The sequence below is a fragment of the Sporothrix brasiliensis genome (genome assembly GCF_000820605.1).
Source record: "Sporothrix brasiliensis 5110 chromosome Unknown Cont20, whole genome shotgun sequence".
Lineage (NCBI taxonomy): Eukaryota > Fungi > Ascomycota > Sordariomycetes > Ophiostomatales > Ophiostomataceae > Sporothrix > Sporothrix brasiliensis.
Genome location: NW_024467139.1, coordinates 779,495 through 792,918, shown reverse-complemented (window position 1 = coordinate 792,918; position 13,424 = coordinate 779,495). Strand labels below are relative to the sequence as shown.

Genomic DNA, 13,424 nt, shown 5'->3' with positions numbered 1-13,424 from the left:
AGCCATGCCAAAAAAATACAAGAAAAAGACGGAAAAGATGAATATTCAAACGCTTTTCCCGACCATAATAGACCTATATGCCTTCCTGTATTACTCCAAAAGACCAGCACCAATAATCTTGCCTTCGGAGCGCAGAACGACCCGCTGGCCTGACTCGAGAGGTATTCTCTTTTCCAGCTCGACCTTGATGCGTGCGACACGGCATGCCGTGACCACGAACGGGTTTTCCCTCAGGACGTTGCCCGTCTTCAGGTCGATGATTGACAGAAGCTCCTTGATCTTGCCGGCCTTGTCAAGGCGGCCACGGTGCACCTCCAGGGGCTGTGGGATCAGCGGCTCAAATGCCATGACCTTCATGGTCGCCGCATCGATGCACGGCGCCGGATTGGCCGGGTCGCACAGTAGCACGCCGGGCCGCACGTTCAGCGGGTCAATGTTTGTCAGGTCGAGTGCGACGTTCTGGCCCGCAACGGCCCATTCAGCCGCCTGGCCGTTGCGCAATATGCTCTTGATGTACGCCCGCGCATTGCCGGGCAGAGCAAGCAGTGCATCGCCTACTTGCAGCGACCCGGCCTCGATCAGCCCAGTGACAGTGACGGCACTACCGGCGGCCTTGGAGGTATCAAAGATGGGCAGCCGGAGCGGCTTGTCGACGGGCCGGGGCAGGGGCGCGCACGACTCCAGCTCCTCAATCAGCGAGTTGCCCTTGTACCACGATGCCGCCGGTGTCTTGGTCCGCGTCGTCATGTTGTCGCCGGTCTTGCCCGCGACGGGAACGAATGTGACTTGCGACATGTAGAAGCCCGTGGCGCGCAGGAAGCCCTTGGTCTGGTCCACAATCTGGTTGTAACGCTCCTGCGACCAGTCGACCGTGTCGAGCTTGTTGACAGCCACCACGACGCGCATCACGGCCATGCTGCGTAGAATCAGTGCGTGCTGGTGTGTTTGCCCGCGAAGGCCGGACTCGAACGCCCCCGTCTTCGCGTCGACGACCAGAACGGCAAAGTCGGCGCGCGAGGCGCCTGCAATCATGTTTGGCACGAAGTCGCGGTGGCCCGGTGCATCGAGGATCGTAAATGCGGTCTTGTCCGTGTCAAAGTGCCGCGCTGCCACGTTGATGGTCACACCATGTTTCCGCTCGTCTTCGTGGTCGTCGAGCACCCATGCGAGCGCAAAGGACGACTTGCCGATGACTTTGGCTTCCTTTTCATACTTGCTTACGGTCCGCTTCTCAACGTACTCGAGGTCGAGCAGCAGGCGGGCCATCATTGTGCTCTTGCCGGCATCCACGTGGCCAACAACAACAAAGCTGGTGCTGCGTTTCAGGTTGGCTTTTCTGAGCTCCTCCAACACGTTGAGCTTCTTGCTCTTTTTTGTGGGTGCGAAATCGAGCTTCATGTTCTTGACGCCCTCCACGAGCGCCTCCGGCTGTTTTGGCGCGCTCTTTGTTGCGGGTTTCGTTGTAGCGTTTTTGTTGGTGTTTTTGAAAGCTGTAGAAAGCGCAGAGAAAGAGAACAGAAACAATAGACGTTAGTCATGGTACTTTTCAATAATAAATAATACAGCGCGAGCAAACAAGCTGTCACGCCTCAATTCTTGGGCTGGCCACGGCGCCAACCTTTGGCCTGTGCTTCCAACACGACATCGTCGGGCGAGGGTCCTAGAAAAGCGTCAAAAGCAGACGGCGGAGCACGAGACAGCGAGGGCACAGCCAGGAGATTTGGTTCGCCTTGAGACGGATGCGCCCTCTGCTTTTGATTTTGTTTCTTTGCGCCGAACAGAGCCTGAGCAAATGCAGACGGCTGGGCGACGAGGGCAGGCTCGCTTTCGCTGTTCACCGGTGTCGGCTCCTCCTGGCGAATATCCTGCATGGCAAGAGGCTCTTCTGGTGCTGGCGGTGGAGAGGTTTTCTTGCTCGGTGGGCTTGTTTGTGCTGCCTTGCTGACCATGCTCGCTGTGTCTCTCGGCGATCCGTGCGCCGGACCGTCGATGGCCAGCTTTGCCGCCTTGTTCCGGAGCTCGCGCACGTCCTCGTCCGCCTTCTCACCGCCCGGGGATCCGCCGCCACCGGCCTCTTTCGACCTTTTCGCTTCCTCGGCCTTTCTCTTGCGCTGTGCCGCGAGGGCCTGCAGCTTGGACATCTTGGGCGCGGCGGCAGTGCTGGATCCGCCCAGGAGCCCGCCTCGGCGCTGTGGTGGCGGTACAAGCACGGCCATGCGCGGCTGCGGCACATTCAGCCAAGGCATGTCACTAAAAAAGGCGGCGAGAAAGGCACTGTCGGGCGGTGCGCGAGGTGTTGTCGTGGGCGGCAGAGGATAGAGGGGGCCGGGGCATGATTGGCATCCTTGTTTGCGTGGTCGACCGTCAACGAATGTGTTGGAGCGCTTCCGTTGCCAGAGAAGAAAGAGGAAACAAGAGCAACAAGCAAGCAAAGAACACGCATAAAGGCAAAGCGTTCAGACAGGAGGTAGAAAAACAACGCAAACTAATAAACAAACTGAAAAACAGAGAAAGGTAATGCGGCGTACCTGGAGATTGTTGGGGTGTCGCCTTGGGCTTTTTCTCTGCCGGTTTTGGTGGGTCGATGTACGTGCGCATCAGGTAGGCCATGGCCTTGCTCTCGTCGTAATCGTAGTATAATATGGCCTCTTCGACTTTCCCGGTTGCCAGTTTCGCCGCATTCTCGGCGCCCAGCATGGCCACGACGTTCTGTTTTGCCTGCTCCAGGAACGCCCGCTCCTCCTCTTCGGTGTACTCTGCCGCAGGCTCCTCCGTTCCATCATAGAAACCGTCATCGTCTGCACCCTCGTCGTACTCGCCGCCGTCATACTCGTCCATGTCCTCCTCATAGTCATAGTTGCGAACAAGTCTGTGTCGTGACATGGCGGCGGTTGGCGGGGCTGTCGTTGCAGGCGGACTGCAGATACTGAGAGAGACGGCGTAAAATACACGAGAGTAAACGTAAGTGAGTGCGCGGCCGAAAAGCTTGAACAACGAAGCGCTGAAGATAAAGGAGTGAAGGTTTATAAAGTGGCTTTATTTATGTTTGGCGAGGATGAACGTTACGTGCACCTGGAGCTGGAGGGGCAAGAGCGAACGAAGCAGGCCTGCAGCTGCCGTTGTGACATATGTTGCACAGTGTGGGGTTGGCCTCAACAGCTTCAGTTCTCCACAATATTACATAATCCACGCTAACTGTTTCTTATCAATGGTCTTATCAATATCGATAAGAGCCGGACGTTTTTTTCTTTATCGCCAACATTTTCTTTAGCGCAGGAACAGCCTCATTCTGCCTCTCGTCACTCTTTTGCCCGGCAGAAAACGACATTGTCCTACGCACCCACGATACCCGAGAACGACCCCTGTTTGGCATTTCTCTGCACATTTTCGACACGAGAACGAGACTTTTTGTAAAGCTCGACACTTTTATATATTTCTGTCCAAAAAAAGAAGGAAAAAAAGGAAAAGAAGGAAAAAAAGGAAAAGAAGGAAAAAAAGAAGGAAAAGGGACACAGCACACCCCGAACAATGAAGCTCTCCAACGTCGGCACGGCACCCGTGTATACGGTGTCCGGCCCGTCGCTGCGGTCGCTTCCCGACTGGCTGGCCCAAAAGAAGAAACGGGGCCTGAAGCACGATCCCGAGTTTGCCAACCGCGTCGAGCTGCTGCAGGACTTTGAGTTTACGGGCGCAAGCAGTTGCATCCGCGTCTCGGAGGACGGCGAATGGGTCATGTCGACGGGCACGTTCCCGCCCCAGATACATGTGCACAACCTGTACCAGATGTCGCTCTCGTTTTCCCGCCACACAGTCTCGCTCAACAACAAGTTTGTCCTGTGCTCGACAGACTATTCCAAGTCGAGTAGGTTGAGAAAGAAAACTTTGCCCCGGACGGCCCGGACGACTGCTAACATAACTCTCCAGTCCACCTCCAAGAAGACCGGCGTATCGAGTTCCACACGCCCAACGGCTGCCATTACCACGTGCGCATCCCCCGCTTCGGCCGCGACATTGTCTACGACCGGCGGGCCACCGAAGTTTTGGTGCCGGCTGCTGGTTTGGACGGCGATGGGCAAGGCGAGGTGTTTCGGCTGAATTTGGTGAGTGCACGCTGTTTGTGGTGGTGTTTTTCTTTTTATTTTTTTTCTTTTGGGTGTGTCGAGCATTCTGCTAACCCGCTCGTGCAGGAACTCGGACGATTCCAAAAGTCGTACCAGATTGATGTCGGATCGGACGACGGCGTCGAGCGCGGTCTGCAGGGCAGCATCGGCGTCGGCTGCGTCAACACAGCGGCGATTGCCGAGCAGTCGCATGGTCTGTCGGCGTTTGGCACGTCGTTGGGCTCGGTCGAGTTCTGGGACACGCGCAGCCGGGCGCGCGTGGCGACGCTGCAGACGCACGACGGCGAGATCACGGCGCTCGACTTTTCGCGGTCGGGCCTGTCGCTGGCCACCGGCTCCAGCACGGGCATCGTCCAGATGTACGACCTGCGGCGGCCGACGCCGCTGCTCACCAAGGACCTGGGCTTCGGCGCGCGCGTCAACAACCTGATCCACATGACGACGTCGTCGGACGAGAAGATGCTGCTGGCGTCGGACAGGCGGGCGATCAAGATCTTTGACGTGGTGACGGGCGACCCGTGGGCGACGATTGAGCCCGAGGTCGACATCAGCGCGGTGGCGCACTGCCCCGACTCGGGCATGCTTCTGAGCGCCAACGAGGGCCGCCAGCAGCACGCGTGGTTCATCCCGATGCTGGGCCCGGCGCCCAAGTGGTGCACGTTCCTCGAGCGGCTGGTGGACGAGATGGCCGAAGAGGTGTCGTCGACGACGTACGACAACTACAAGTTCCTGACGCTGCCGGAGCTGCGGGCGCTGAGCCTGTCGCACCTGGTGGGCAAGACGAACCTGCTGCGGCCGTACATGCACGGCTTCTTTGTGGCAAGCAAGCTGTACGACCAGGCGCGCCTGATTGCCAACCCGCACGTGTACGAGGAGGAGCGGATGAAGCGGGTCAAGGAGAAGATTGAAAAGGAGCGGGCGACGCGCATCCGCGAGACCAAGAAGGTCAAGGTCAACCAGAAGACGGTCGACGCGCTGCTCAAGAAGCAGGAGAAGCGCCAAAAGGTGGATGCGGCGGCCGGCCTTCTGGGCGACGACCGACTGGGCGCCTTCTTCGAGGACGAGGAGCTGGCCATCGACGAGACGACGGCCGAGTTCCGCGCGCTCAACCCGAGCACGCGCGTCGACGCACAGGGCAAGCCCGCGTTGGGCAAGCCGGCGTGGCAGCCGATGCGCAGCGGCCTCGACGAGTCGGACTCGGATGGGGAGGACGAGAAGGAGGAGGAGGCGGCGGCGGGCGGCGGTCACACTCGTTCTGGTGGTGCCGGTGGCAGCGATGGGGTGGTTATGCGCATGACGTCGTCGGCGCCGCAGTTTGGCTCGCGCGGCACGATTGGCGCACGGGTGCAGAAGAGTGCGGCCAACAGCAGCAAGAACAGCAGCATCCTCGGGCAGACGCGCAAAGGCAAGGTGGTGGGCGAGCGGTCTGTGACGTTTGTGCCCGAGTCGGCCAAGAAAAAGCCCGAGCAAGAGGAGGTGCGCGAGGCGCCGAAACGCGACAACCGGACGCGGAGAAGCGCCAGTGGCAACACGTTCCGCAACTTGAAGAAATAAGGAGGCACGGAGATGAGGTAAAATCCAGTTTGGCACTTGCTTTCTGCTATGGACAAGGTCAAAGACGAAAAACAAAAAGAAAACGGCATATCACGAAGCTATGGACACATCTAATAGTACAAAACGGACAAAGAGCTCGTCAAGAGATGCTCTGTCGACTCATCATTCATTCGGGCAAAACATATGCCGCCGGCCGCCGCAAACGCGCCCCGATCCCCGACCCGATATTGTGCAGGGCCTTTGTCCTCCGCCTCCGCCCGTCGCCCGTCTCCTATCCGGTCTCCGCGTCTCACTTCTGCCCGATACTGGAGAGCTTCATCTTCGCGCCCGACTTGCTTGCCTTGCTCGTCTTGCTTGATTTGTTTGACCGTCCGCTGTCGTCACGACCGCCCAGGCCCTTCTCCAGGTCTTTGGGCAGACGCGGTGTCGGCGGCACGTCGTCGATCCGCACACCGCGACCACCCCGCGGTCCATCCTTGACCGACGTGGGAAACTCGGAGCGCCGTGGCGTGAGCGCCGTGACGACACGCCGCGCCGATCTGCGGATGCTCTGGCGGACCTTCCACTCGCGCTTCTTGGCGAGGTAAAAGAGGACAGCCGAGGCGGCTCAACGTGGCAGTGTCAGTTGGACGCGACGGGCAAAGACGAGGAGAGACTGGCGTGTTTTTCACTCACTTCCAAAAACGGCCACGAGCACGACCACGAGGATGATGGCAATCATGGCGCCGTGCGACAAGTTAATGCCGCCCGACGATGTGCCGGACGCGCCGCCGGCGTTGTCGACCCCCGAGCCGTCGCTGCTGCCGCCGCCGTCCGAGTAGCTGACGGTGCCCAGCGGGAACGCAGCTGTCTGTGTAGTGTCGGCCATGGTGTCGAAGGTGGAGTTTACTTGTATTGTCGTGTTGCTTGGGGCGATGACGGTTTCCAGAACGTCGAGAGGGAGCACGTCCAGCGGCGAAAGAAGACGAGAGGATATCACGGAAAGATCAAAACGACCAAAACAAGAGAGTAAAAAGTTGGGCCAACAGACAAAAGCATGGAGAAGGGGGCTTGCTCTCTGGTATATAGGCGGGCGGCAGGATGTTTTCTTCTTCCCTGAGGAGCCATTTTTCATTCATTTCATCACTTGTATATCGTTGGGGCAGCCCAGTTTCCATTTCACATTTCACATTTCACATTTCACTTTGCCGGCACAGTTTCTCTAGCATATTTCATAGAAACCAACTCTGTTTTGCATATTGACAGGGGTCTCTGCCTTTTTGCTCTTTCCCTTTCCTTTCTTTGCGCCCACCACCTCAAGAAACAGTTTCACTGTGACCAGAACGGCGGCGTCGTGCATCGCCAAGGCTGCACTACGTTGTCACTCGACAGCATCTGCCCCTCTGTCCATCCCTCCAGCGCACCGCGTGATGTGACTGGCCTCTGTCGTTCAGATAAAACGTCTTCTCATTGGACAGTCGTCACGTTCTGCTCTTTTGCGAGCATCGACGCAGGGGGGTTCGGTGCTCGACTCGGCACTGCACACGCAAGGTACCACTGTGTTTTCGGCGAGACCAGGGGATGCATCCGTCTGATTGGCGACCCTAGCCAGGCCCCAGGCCGTGTTTCGTCGATTGTTTTCTGTCGTCGACCGGCCAAGCGCCGGCCTTTGGGCCTTTGGGGGTGTGCTTCATGCACCCTTCCCTCTCGAAAAGCGGCAAGGGCTCGCGTGTTAGTGCACACCGCCCGCCAGCCAATCACAGTACACGCGGCAGGTGCCACATATTGCTCGGCGGCTACGAGGTGACGACGTTGGGGCTTTGTGGCAGTTGCATGCAGATCGACGACACACAGAGTGTTTTGCAAGCCTCTCTTTTGTCCGGTTCGAAAGTCAAATGCTCCTTATCGATTGTTGCGTGCTTCATCTTGGGTCTGTAAATCGGCCTTGGTGTGAAAAATGGCCGTTTCTCAATCTCGAACTAAAGTGGTCGGCAATATGATTATTTTTTGTTTCCAAAATTGTTTTCTAGAATATGGAACTGGAAATTGGGTATGAAGTCATGTGGTATATTTTCAAAGAAAAAAAAGAAGAAAATAGAGACAAAATAATGTTGCTCTGGCGGAAACCTTTTTTTTTTGTTTTCTATTTGAATTTACTTGTTTATGTATTCATTTCTTGGGCTTCGTAAAGTAAAAATAATATAATAATCTGACCACAAGTACACTCAAGGCAACGTCACAAGTGTACTAGAAACCGTACATTACAAGTAACTGCTGTTATATCACTTCATAGTAGTCCAATACTCTCCACTCATCAGCCTCGTCGCTCCTTCCATGGCGTATCACTAGTGATATGTTGAAGCCGATTGCTCCTTCCACGCAGACATCCACAGCAAGGAAAGCAGGAACGCCCGCTTCTGACGTAGATAAACACAGCTTCGATCGTGCCTTCCCCATTGCTGACTGATGTCACGAGTGCTTGCTTTCTCTCCAGTTGATGGACTGACCTCCTTTCTTGTCAACTTGTCAACATCCGCCATCCACATCGGATCCTCACCGCCAGCAACACAACCAGTATCTAACAAGTATCTGCACTATCCGGACGGCAATCATGGACCTCGACGACTTTCGAGTTCCGGATACGCCTCAATTGGACAGGAATATGGAGCTGCTACTCCCCCCTAGAAATGCGTTGGCATCTACCAGTGTTGTCGGCCTCGGCCAGGACACGCAAATTTCGTCTTCAAAGCGGCCAAATGCACTCTTGAAACCCTTCGAGCTCGATGCTGAAACCACAAGGACGAGTCCTGTTGGAAATGGTTTGTCGTACACTCTTCTATGTTTCTATATTTGTGTCTTTTGGGCTATATTGACTGGGTATGCTATCGTGCAAGTGTCACCGGCGTCACGAAGAATGCCTCCATCTACCTCCAAACCCAGAGATCGAGACAAGGCCCTGCCCCGGACCAGCTACTTCTCTTCGCTCACGCAAAAGTTTCAGCAACGAGACCACACGGGCCAACCAAAGACCCTTTCTTCAATCCAAACTCGAACACCAGGCACCCAGGACGCCGTCCGTGTCTCTGGCGACATCGTTTCGTACCCTGGCTTAGCCGCTGACAATGACCGCCGGGGTAGCCAGTCGTAGGACAACGGCAACCAGGCACGGAGCACTCAGCAGAGCAGTCACTCACATCCCGGAGACGTGGATGCCGGATGTCGCGGCATCCAAGACGCCATTGCCACCAGATTCCAAGATCTGCAGACAAAGATCCAACTGCAAGAGCAAGAAATCACCGAGCTCAGGTTCTCCCTCAACGATGCTAACGTGACAGCAGATCTGCTTGATACAGACAAACGGCAGCTCAAGCAAAAGAATGAAGAGCTCGAACGAAAGATCGTGAATACCAACAACGTCATTAACAAACTGCGCAATGATGTTCAAAAAGGAAAGGATGAACTGCGGGCATCAGAAGAGAGACACGGCCACGCAAGGCAAGACGCTGAGAAGGCCCAAGAGAAGGCTGCTCAGGACCACAACGCACTGTTGGCCGTCCGCAAGACCATAAGTGAGATGGGGACACAAATCACTACGTTGCAAAGAGAGCTGCGTGATGCTGCTGCGATGTCCGTTGAAAAAGCCAAACAAGCCCAAGAAAAAGGTATGCACTATGCTGCTGCACCGATACACATACTTGAAACGCAACACTACTAACATCTGCAGCCGATGCAAAACTACAAGACGTACAGCTACAGCTAAAGCTCCGTGAAGCGGAAATCCAAGCCCAGAAAGACGCAAACGAGCAGCTGGCCAACAGGCTAGACACCATCCCTGAGCGAAACCTCCAGGCTTTGACCAACTGTTCCCAAAAAATTATTGACAAGCTAAGCGACTCAAAGTCTGAGATTTTGGCTGAGGGACATGCCATCAACAAACAGCATCAAGAGCAGTGAGTAGTTTGTCGCTGCCCCTGTGATTTTCTCTAAAAGTAGACCAGCTAACAGAACAGACGTGGTGCCATGGTCGAATGTCTAAAGGGGCTGTTGACGGCCTCTCAACAACATGTCGAGGCACTCGCTATGTCACAGCAGGAGACCGAGACTCTTTCCAAGCAGTGCGTTTCACTAATCTTGTCAGATCTTCTTTGCATCCGCACCACCCGACCACCACTGACCCCACAACAGGATTCTGGACAAACTTGATGCTTCTGATGGTGAAAGAAAAGAGGCAGAGTCTTCTTTACACTTGGATATTACCAGTGTAATTGGTGATTTGCAAAAATGCATCGACAAGCACGAGGTTTCATTTCATGAAGTATTCACCGCCAAAATTCGCGAATGCGACATTCTAGCAGATCTTTGCCAACAACGAGAAGTTGATAGCGAAACGCTATCGAAACAACTGGCGGAGCAAAACCGTATCTCACAAGAGCAATTCCTTGAAATTCGCGAACTGCACAACGCTCTCCGGACGCTCCAGGAACGCCCTCGTGAGGATCCCAAAATGGCCGCACAAATCATAGCACTGCAAGATCAAGGTCGTCATTTCGAATTCGAATTGAGGGAGAAAGAGGCACTGGTCGCTCGGCTGGAGGAAAGCCTCAAAGAAAAAACAAAGTCACTCATATCTTCATCGGAAAAGTTTGCATCCGAACTCCAGCAGCTGACCAGCACCTTTCACAACCGGGAAGAAGAGTATCGGCGTGCTGTGGACCAAGCCTCGGAGCTTGCAATCAAGGAAGCCCGGCGGACATCGGGCGAAGACAAACAAGAAACAAAGAGAGAGCTCCAGCAAGAGCGAGCCAGACGTCAAGCCCTAGAAAAGGAACTACGGCAAGCCAAAGAAGACCTCTCTGTCGAAGAGGAGAAAAGCAAACGGATCGAACAATCCAACGAAGCATTGCAGAACGAGCTGGGTGCATCAAAACTCGGCAACCAAGCCGTCACTGTGCACCTAGAAGAGAAAACACGAGCTCTCGAGACCCGCCTGGACCATGATGCTACCCTCATCACACAGCTCAAGGCTGCCCTCTCAGACAAGGAGATGGACTACGTCAACCTGCGAAGCAGCATGGAGGCATACGACGAAAAGGTTCGCGTGCTCATCGAGCACTTGCGCGTCTGGGCGCAGGATCACTCGCACATTAGTGCCATCCGCTCGCGCCTCGAGATGCTTAGCCAAATCGACCAATCCTGTGCCGCGACCGCGCGCATCCGGGAGGCAGAGCAGATCGATAACGTCCTCGCCCAACTACGGCAATACTATGCGTGCCAGAATGAGCAAGACGCAAAACTGGGCTTTGGATCCGGACGCAGCACAGCCGCACCAGCAGCACCAGCCGTACTAACACCCCTGCATCATGACATTGACGACGAGCACGAACAGTGCGTGTCCGACCTGTCGGCATTCCTAGACGCCGAAGTGGCAGGGGAGAAGACGGCAGGCCATGCTAGGAGTTCTGCCGAGACGTGGACGAATGCGATACAGGCGGCGATCCTGGGCGGCAGCAGGGACTCGCTGAAGACGCCTGGTTATGGGCAAGGGCCCCAAGACCAAGGCTCGGACATGAAGCCGCCACCAGTGCACAAGGAACGCATCGTCCATGTAGCAGTCGATCCAAAGAGTGGCATGGGAACCTTGAGCTCGCCGATGGTTGCGAGCCCCATACCGACGCGGACCCGACGAGAGACACGGTCGTCTGCGGCAAACAAAGCTGCACGGCGCAATCCGGTCAGCTCGACCGGAAAGAGGGCGACTCGAAGCGCCAAGCGAAAGCGGCTAGACACCGTAACCGGCCATGGGGTGGTGGCAGCATCAGTGAGGGAACACAGCGAAACTTCGGTGTATTTCCAGGGTGGCGGGCAGTCAGAGGTACTGCCCTCCATGATCCAGGACGAGATCGAGCCCGTTGCGGCCATGATGGCCAGTTCTCGACCGGCGCTTATCAAGATTGAAGACTCGTGAGAGGGGCAGACGAAGTCCATAGGCAACGTATATGTATATACATTCACGTGTGCAGATTTTACTCTTCTTAGCAATCAATCAATAGAGTATATTCGACAAGGTGTGTTTATAAGGTTCCCAATTCCCCCCAAACGCCAGATGAGAAATGCATGGATGCGTTTACGCGTTTTGTACAAGGTGCTGTTGAGGAGCAAGCGGAACAGACGAAACGGCGCACAGGTCGTTCTCCACCCCGTTCGTTTGTCTCGACAATATTTTCGTTTTGATGTGTTCTTTTCCGTGCCGCTGTTGGTCGCTCGTCGTCTATTTACCGCTCCGCTTCTTTTCAAGGAAGAGGACCTTTCTGCGGACTGGAGAGGCAACGGTTAGCACTGGCGCTGTCCTCGCCAAAGAAGACGGACAGAAACGTACCGATAGGGTCGTATTTGAGGAAGCTGAGCGGTGTTGATGTGCGTGGCCGGGTGAAGGTGTAGAAGAAGCCGGTCATGGCCATCGACAGGACGCGCACCGAAATGACGCGTGACTTTGCTGCGGGACCGTTAGCATTGGCTGCGCGGTAGAATCAAGGGGTAAAATCCATTGCAAGATTGGCCGTACCCTTCTTTGCCATACTTGCGGGTTGGTAGGTCGCGCGAGGTTCGAATGTGTGCTGTTGGATGGATCGGACGGCGGCCAAAGTGAAGCCATTCACGAAAAAGCTTTTGCGCCAAAACCTTTGAACGACGTCGAAAGGTAAAAGTGGGTCAGAGAGCGATACCCGCCAATCAGAGGGCTCTTATGTTGGGCGCTGAAAACAGTTCAGCTCAATTTTTGGCCGCAGTTTTGGCGCTGCCGTTGTGTCGCCCATTTTCAGGGACCAAAACTCTTACTGGCCAAGGCGCTGTAATGATCCGTCCACCACTGACGAGTCGGGGCCTTTTTTGACTCACACGACAGCAACCGCTTGAGAGACCACTTCCACCGGTTACCCCTTTTTGGCCCAATTGAGTCCAGTAGAGCGGGAAGCGGAGATCCGTTCTACTCCGTACACACAACATCTCCCCTCTTTTTCGCATTCTATCGGTATATTCTCCCTATAAATATATTCTCCGTTTATTTCACCGTCAGCGTCTGTGCTATCTCGAGGCGGTCAGCGGGTGGTCACTGGATTATTATATATAGTGACGCCTGCTGGTCCCTCCTTCCTCGCCTGGAGAGTGAATAAAAGGAGGGGAGTAAAATAGAAACATCGTGACCATTTCGTCCTCCGCTCCTTCCGCTGGCTGCCCACCGCACCTTCTTCCCCAACAGCGTCGCCCATTGTCGACACTTCGCCATGCTTTCTGCCATTTACAGGGCGCCTGGCGCGCTGGGCTCTGCCCAGACCGCAGCTGTGCGGACGCAGCGAGTGAAGGCAGGCACGTCAATGAGTCGGATGGTTGCTGCCAGGGCAGGAACAGCATTATCCACCCCACAGTCGACTGAGGAAGTTGACCCACTTCTGGCCTGTTTCTCGTCAGGTGAGTTTTTGTGTGTGTTTTTGTTTGCTTGGGTCTTTCCTCTTTCGAATCGCATGGCATCGTTTCACCCCCAAGACTCCAACGCTCGGCTCAGCCTACAATTGCCTATTCCAGAGTGTCTTATGCGCCATATTGTTGGCATATCCCTTCTCTTCCCTCACCCATACGGGCGTATATTTCTCTCACTTCTTGGCCTCCTGCATATTCAACCGTCTTTCGCGGCCGTGCGTCCTTTCCATAGGCTGTCGTTGCCGGTGTCGGATCCCCGTTTGTGTTTTGACTTGCGCCTTCCCCAAGACAGCCGCT

General features: G+C 55.4%; 4 protein-coding genes across 4 annotated transcripts; 2 read left to right on the top strand and 2 right to left on the bottom strand.

Moving 5' to 3' along the window:
* Positions 1-90: 90 nt before the first annotated feature.
* SPBR_06585 (elongation factor 1 alpha-like protein) lies at positions 91-2,883 on the bottom strand (the record flags this gene model as incomplete). The annotated part of the gene is made up of 3 exons (XM_040764841.1): positions 91-1,490; positions 1,619-2,344; positions 2,529-2,883. 3 exons carry the CDS (start codon positions 2,881-2,883, stop codon positions 91-93), a joined length of 2,481 nt encoding a protein of 826 aa, XP_040616218.1.
* Positions 2,884-3,528: 645 nt separating this feature from the next.
* On the top strand, positions 3,529-5,675 carry SPBR_06797 (ribosome biogenesis protein ENP2; the record flags this gene model as incomplete). The annotated part of the gene is made up of 3 exons (XM_040765053.1): positions 3,529-3,862; positions 3,925-4,100; positions 4,188-5,675. 3 exons carry the CDS (start codon positions 3,529-3,531, stop codon positions 5,673-5,675), a joined length of 1,998 nt encoding a protein of 665 aa, XP_040616217.1.
* A 289-nt stretch (positions 5,676-5,964) lies between these two features.
* SPBR_07894 (uncharacterized protein) lies at positions 5,965-6,543 on the bottom strand (the record flags this gene model as incomplete). Its single annotated transcript, XM_040766148.1, has 2 exons — positions 5,965-6,281; positions 6,351-6,543. The coding sequence occupies 2 exons, from the start codon at positions 6,541-6,543 to the stop codon at positions 5,965-5,967; spliced, it is 510 nt and encodes a 169-aa protein (XP_040616216.1).
* Positions 6,544-10,158: 3,615 nt separating this feature from the next.
* SPBR_07205 (uncharacterized protein) lies at positions 10,159-11,619 on the top strand (the record flags this gene model as incomplete). The annotated part of the gene is made up of 1 exon (XM_040765459.1): positions 10,159-11,619. The coding sequence occupies one exon, from the start codon at positions 10,159-10,161 to the stop codon at positions 11,617-11,619; it is 1,461 nt and encodes a 486-aa protein (XP_040616215.1).
* Between the last annotated feature and the right edge of the window lie 1,805 nt (positions 11,620-13,424).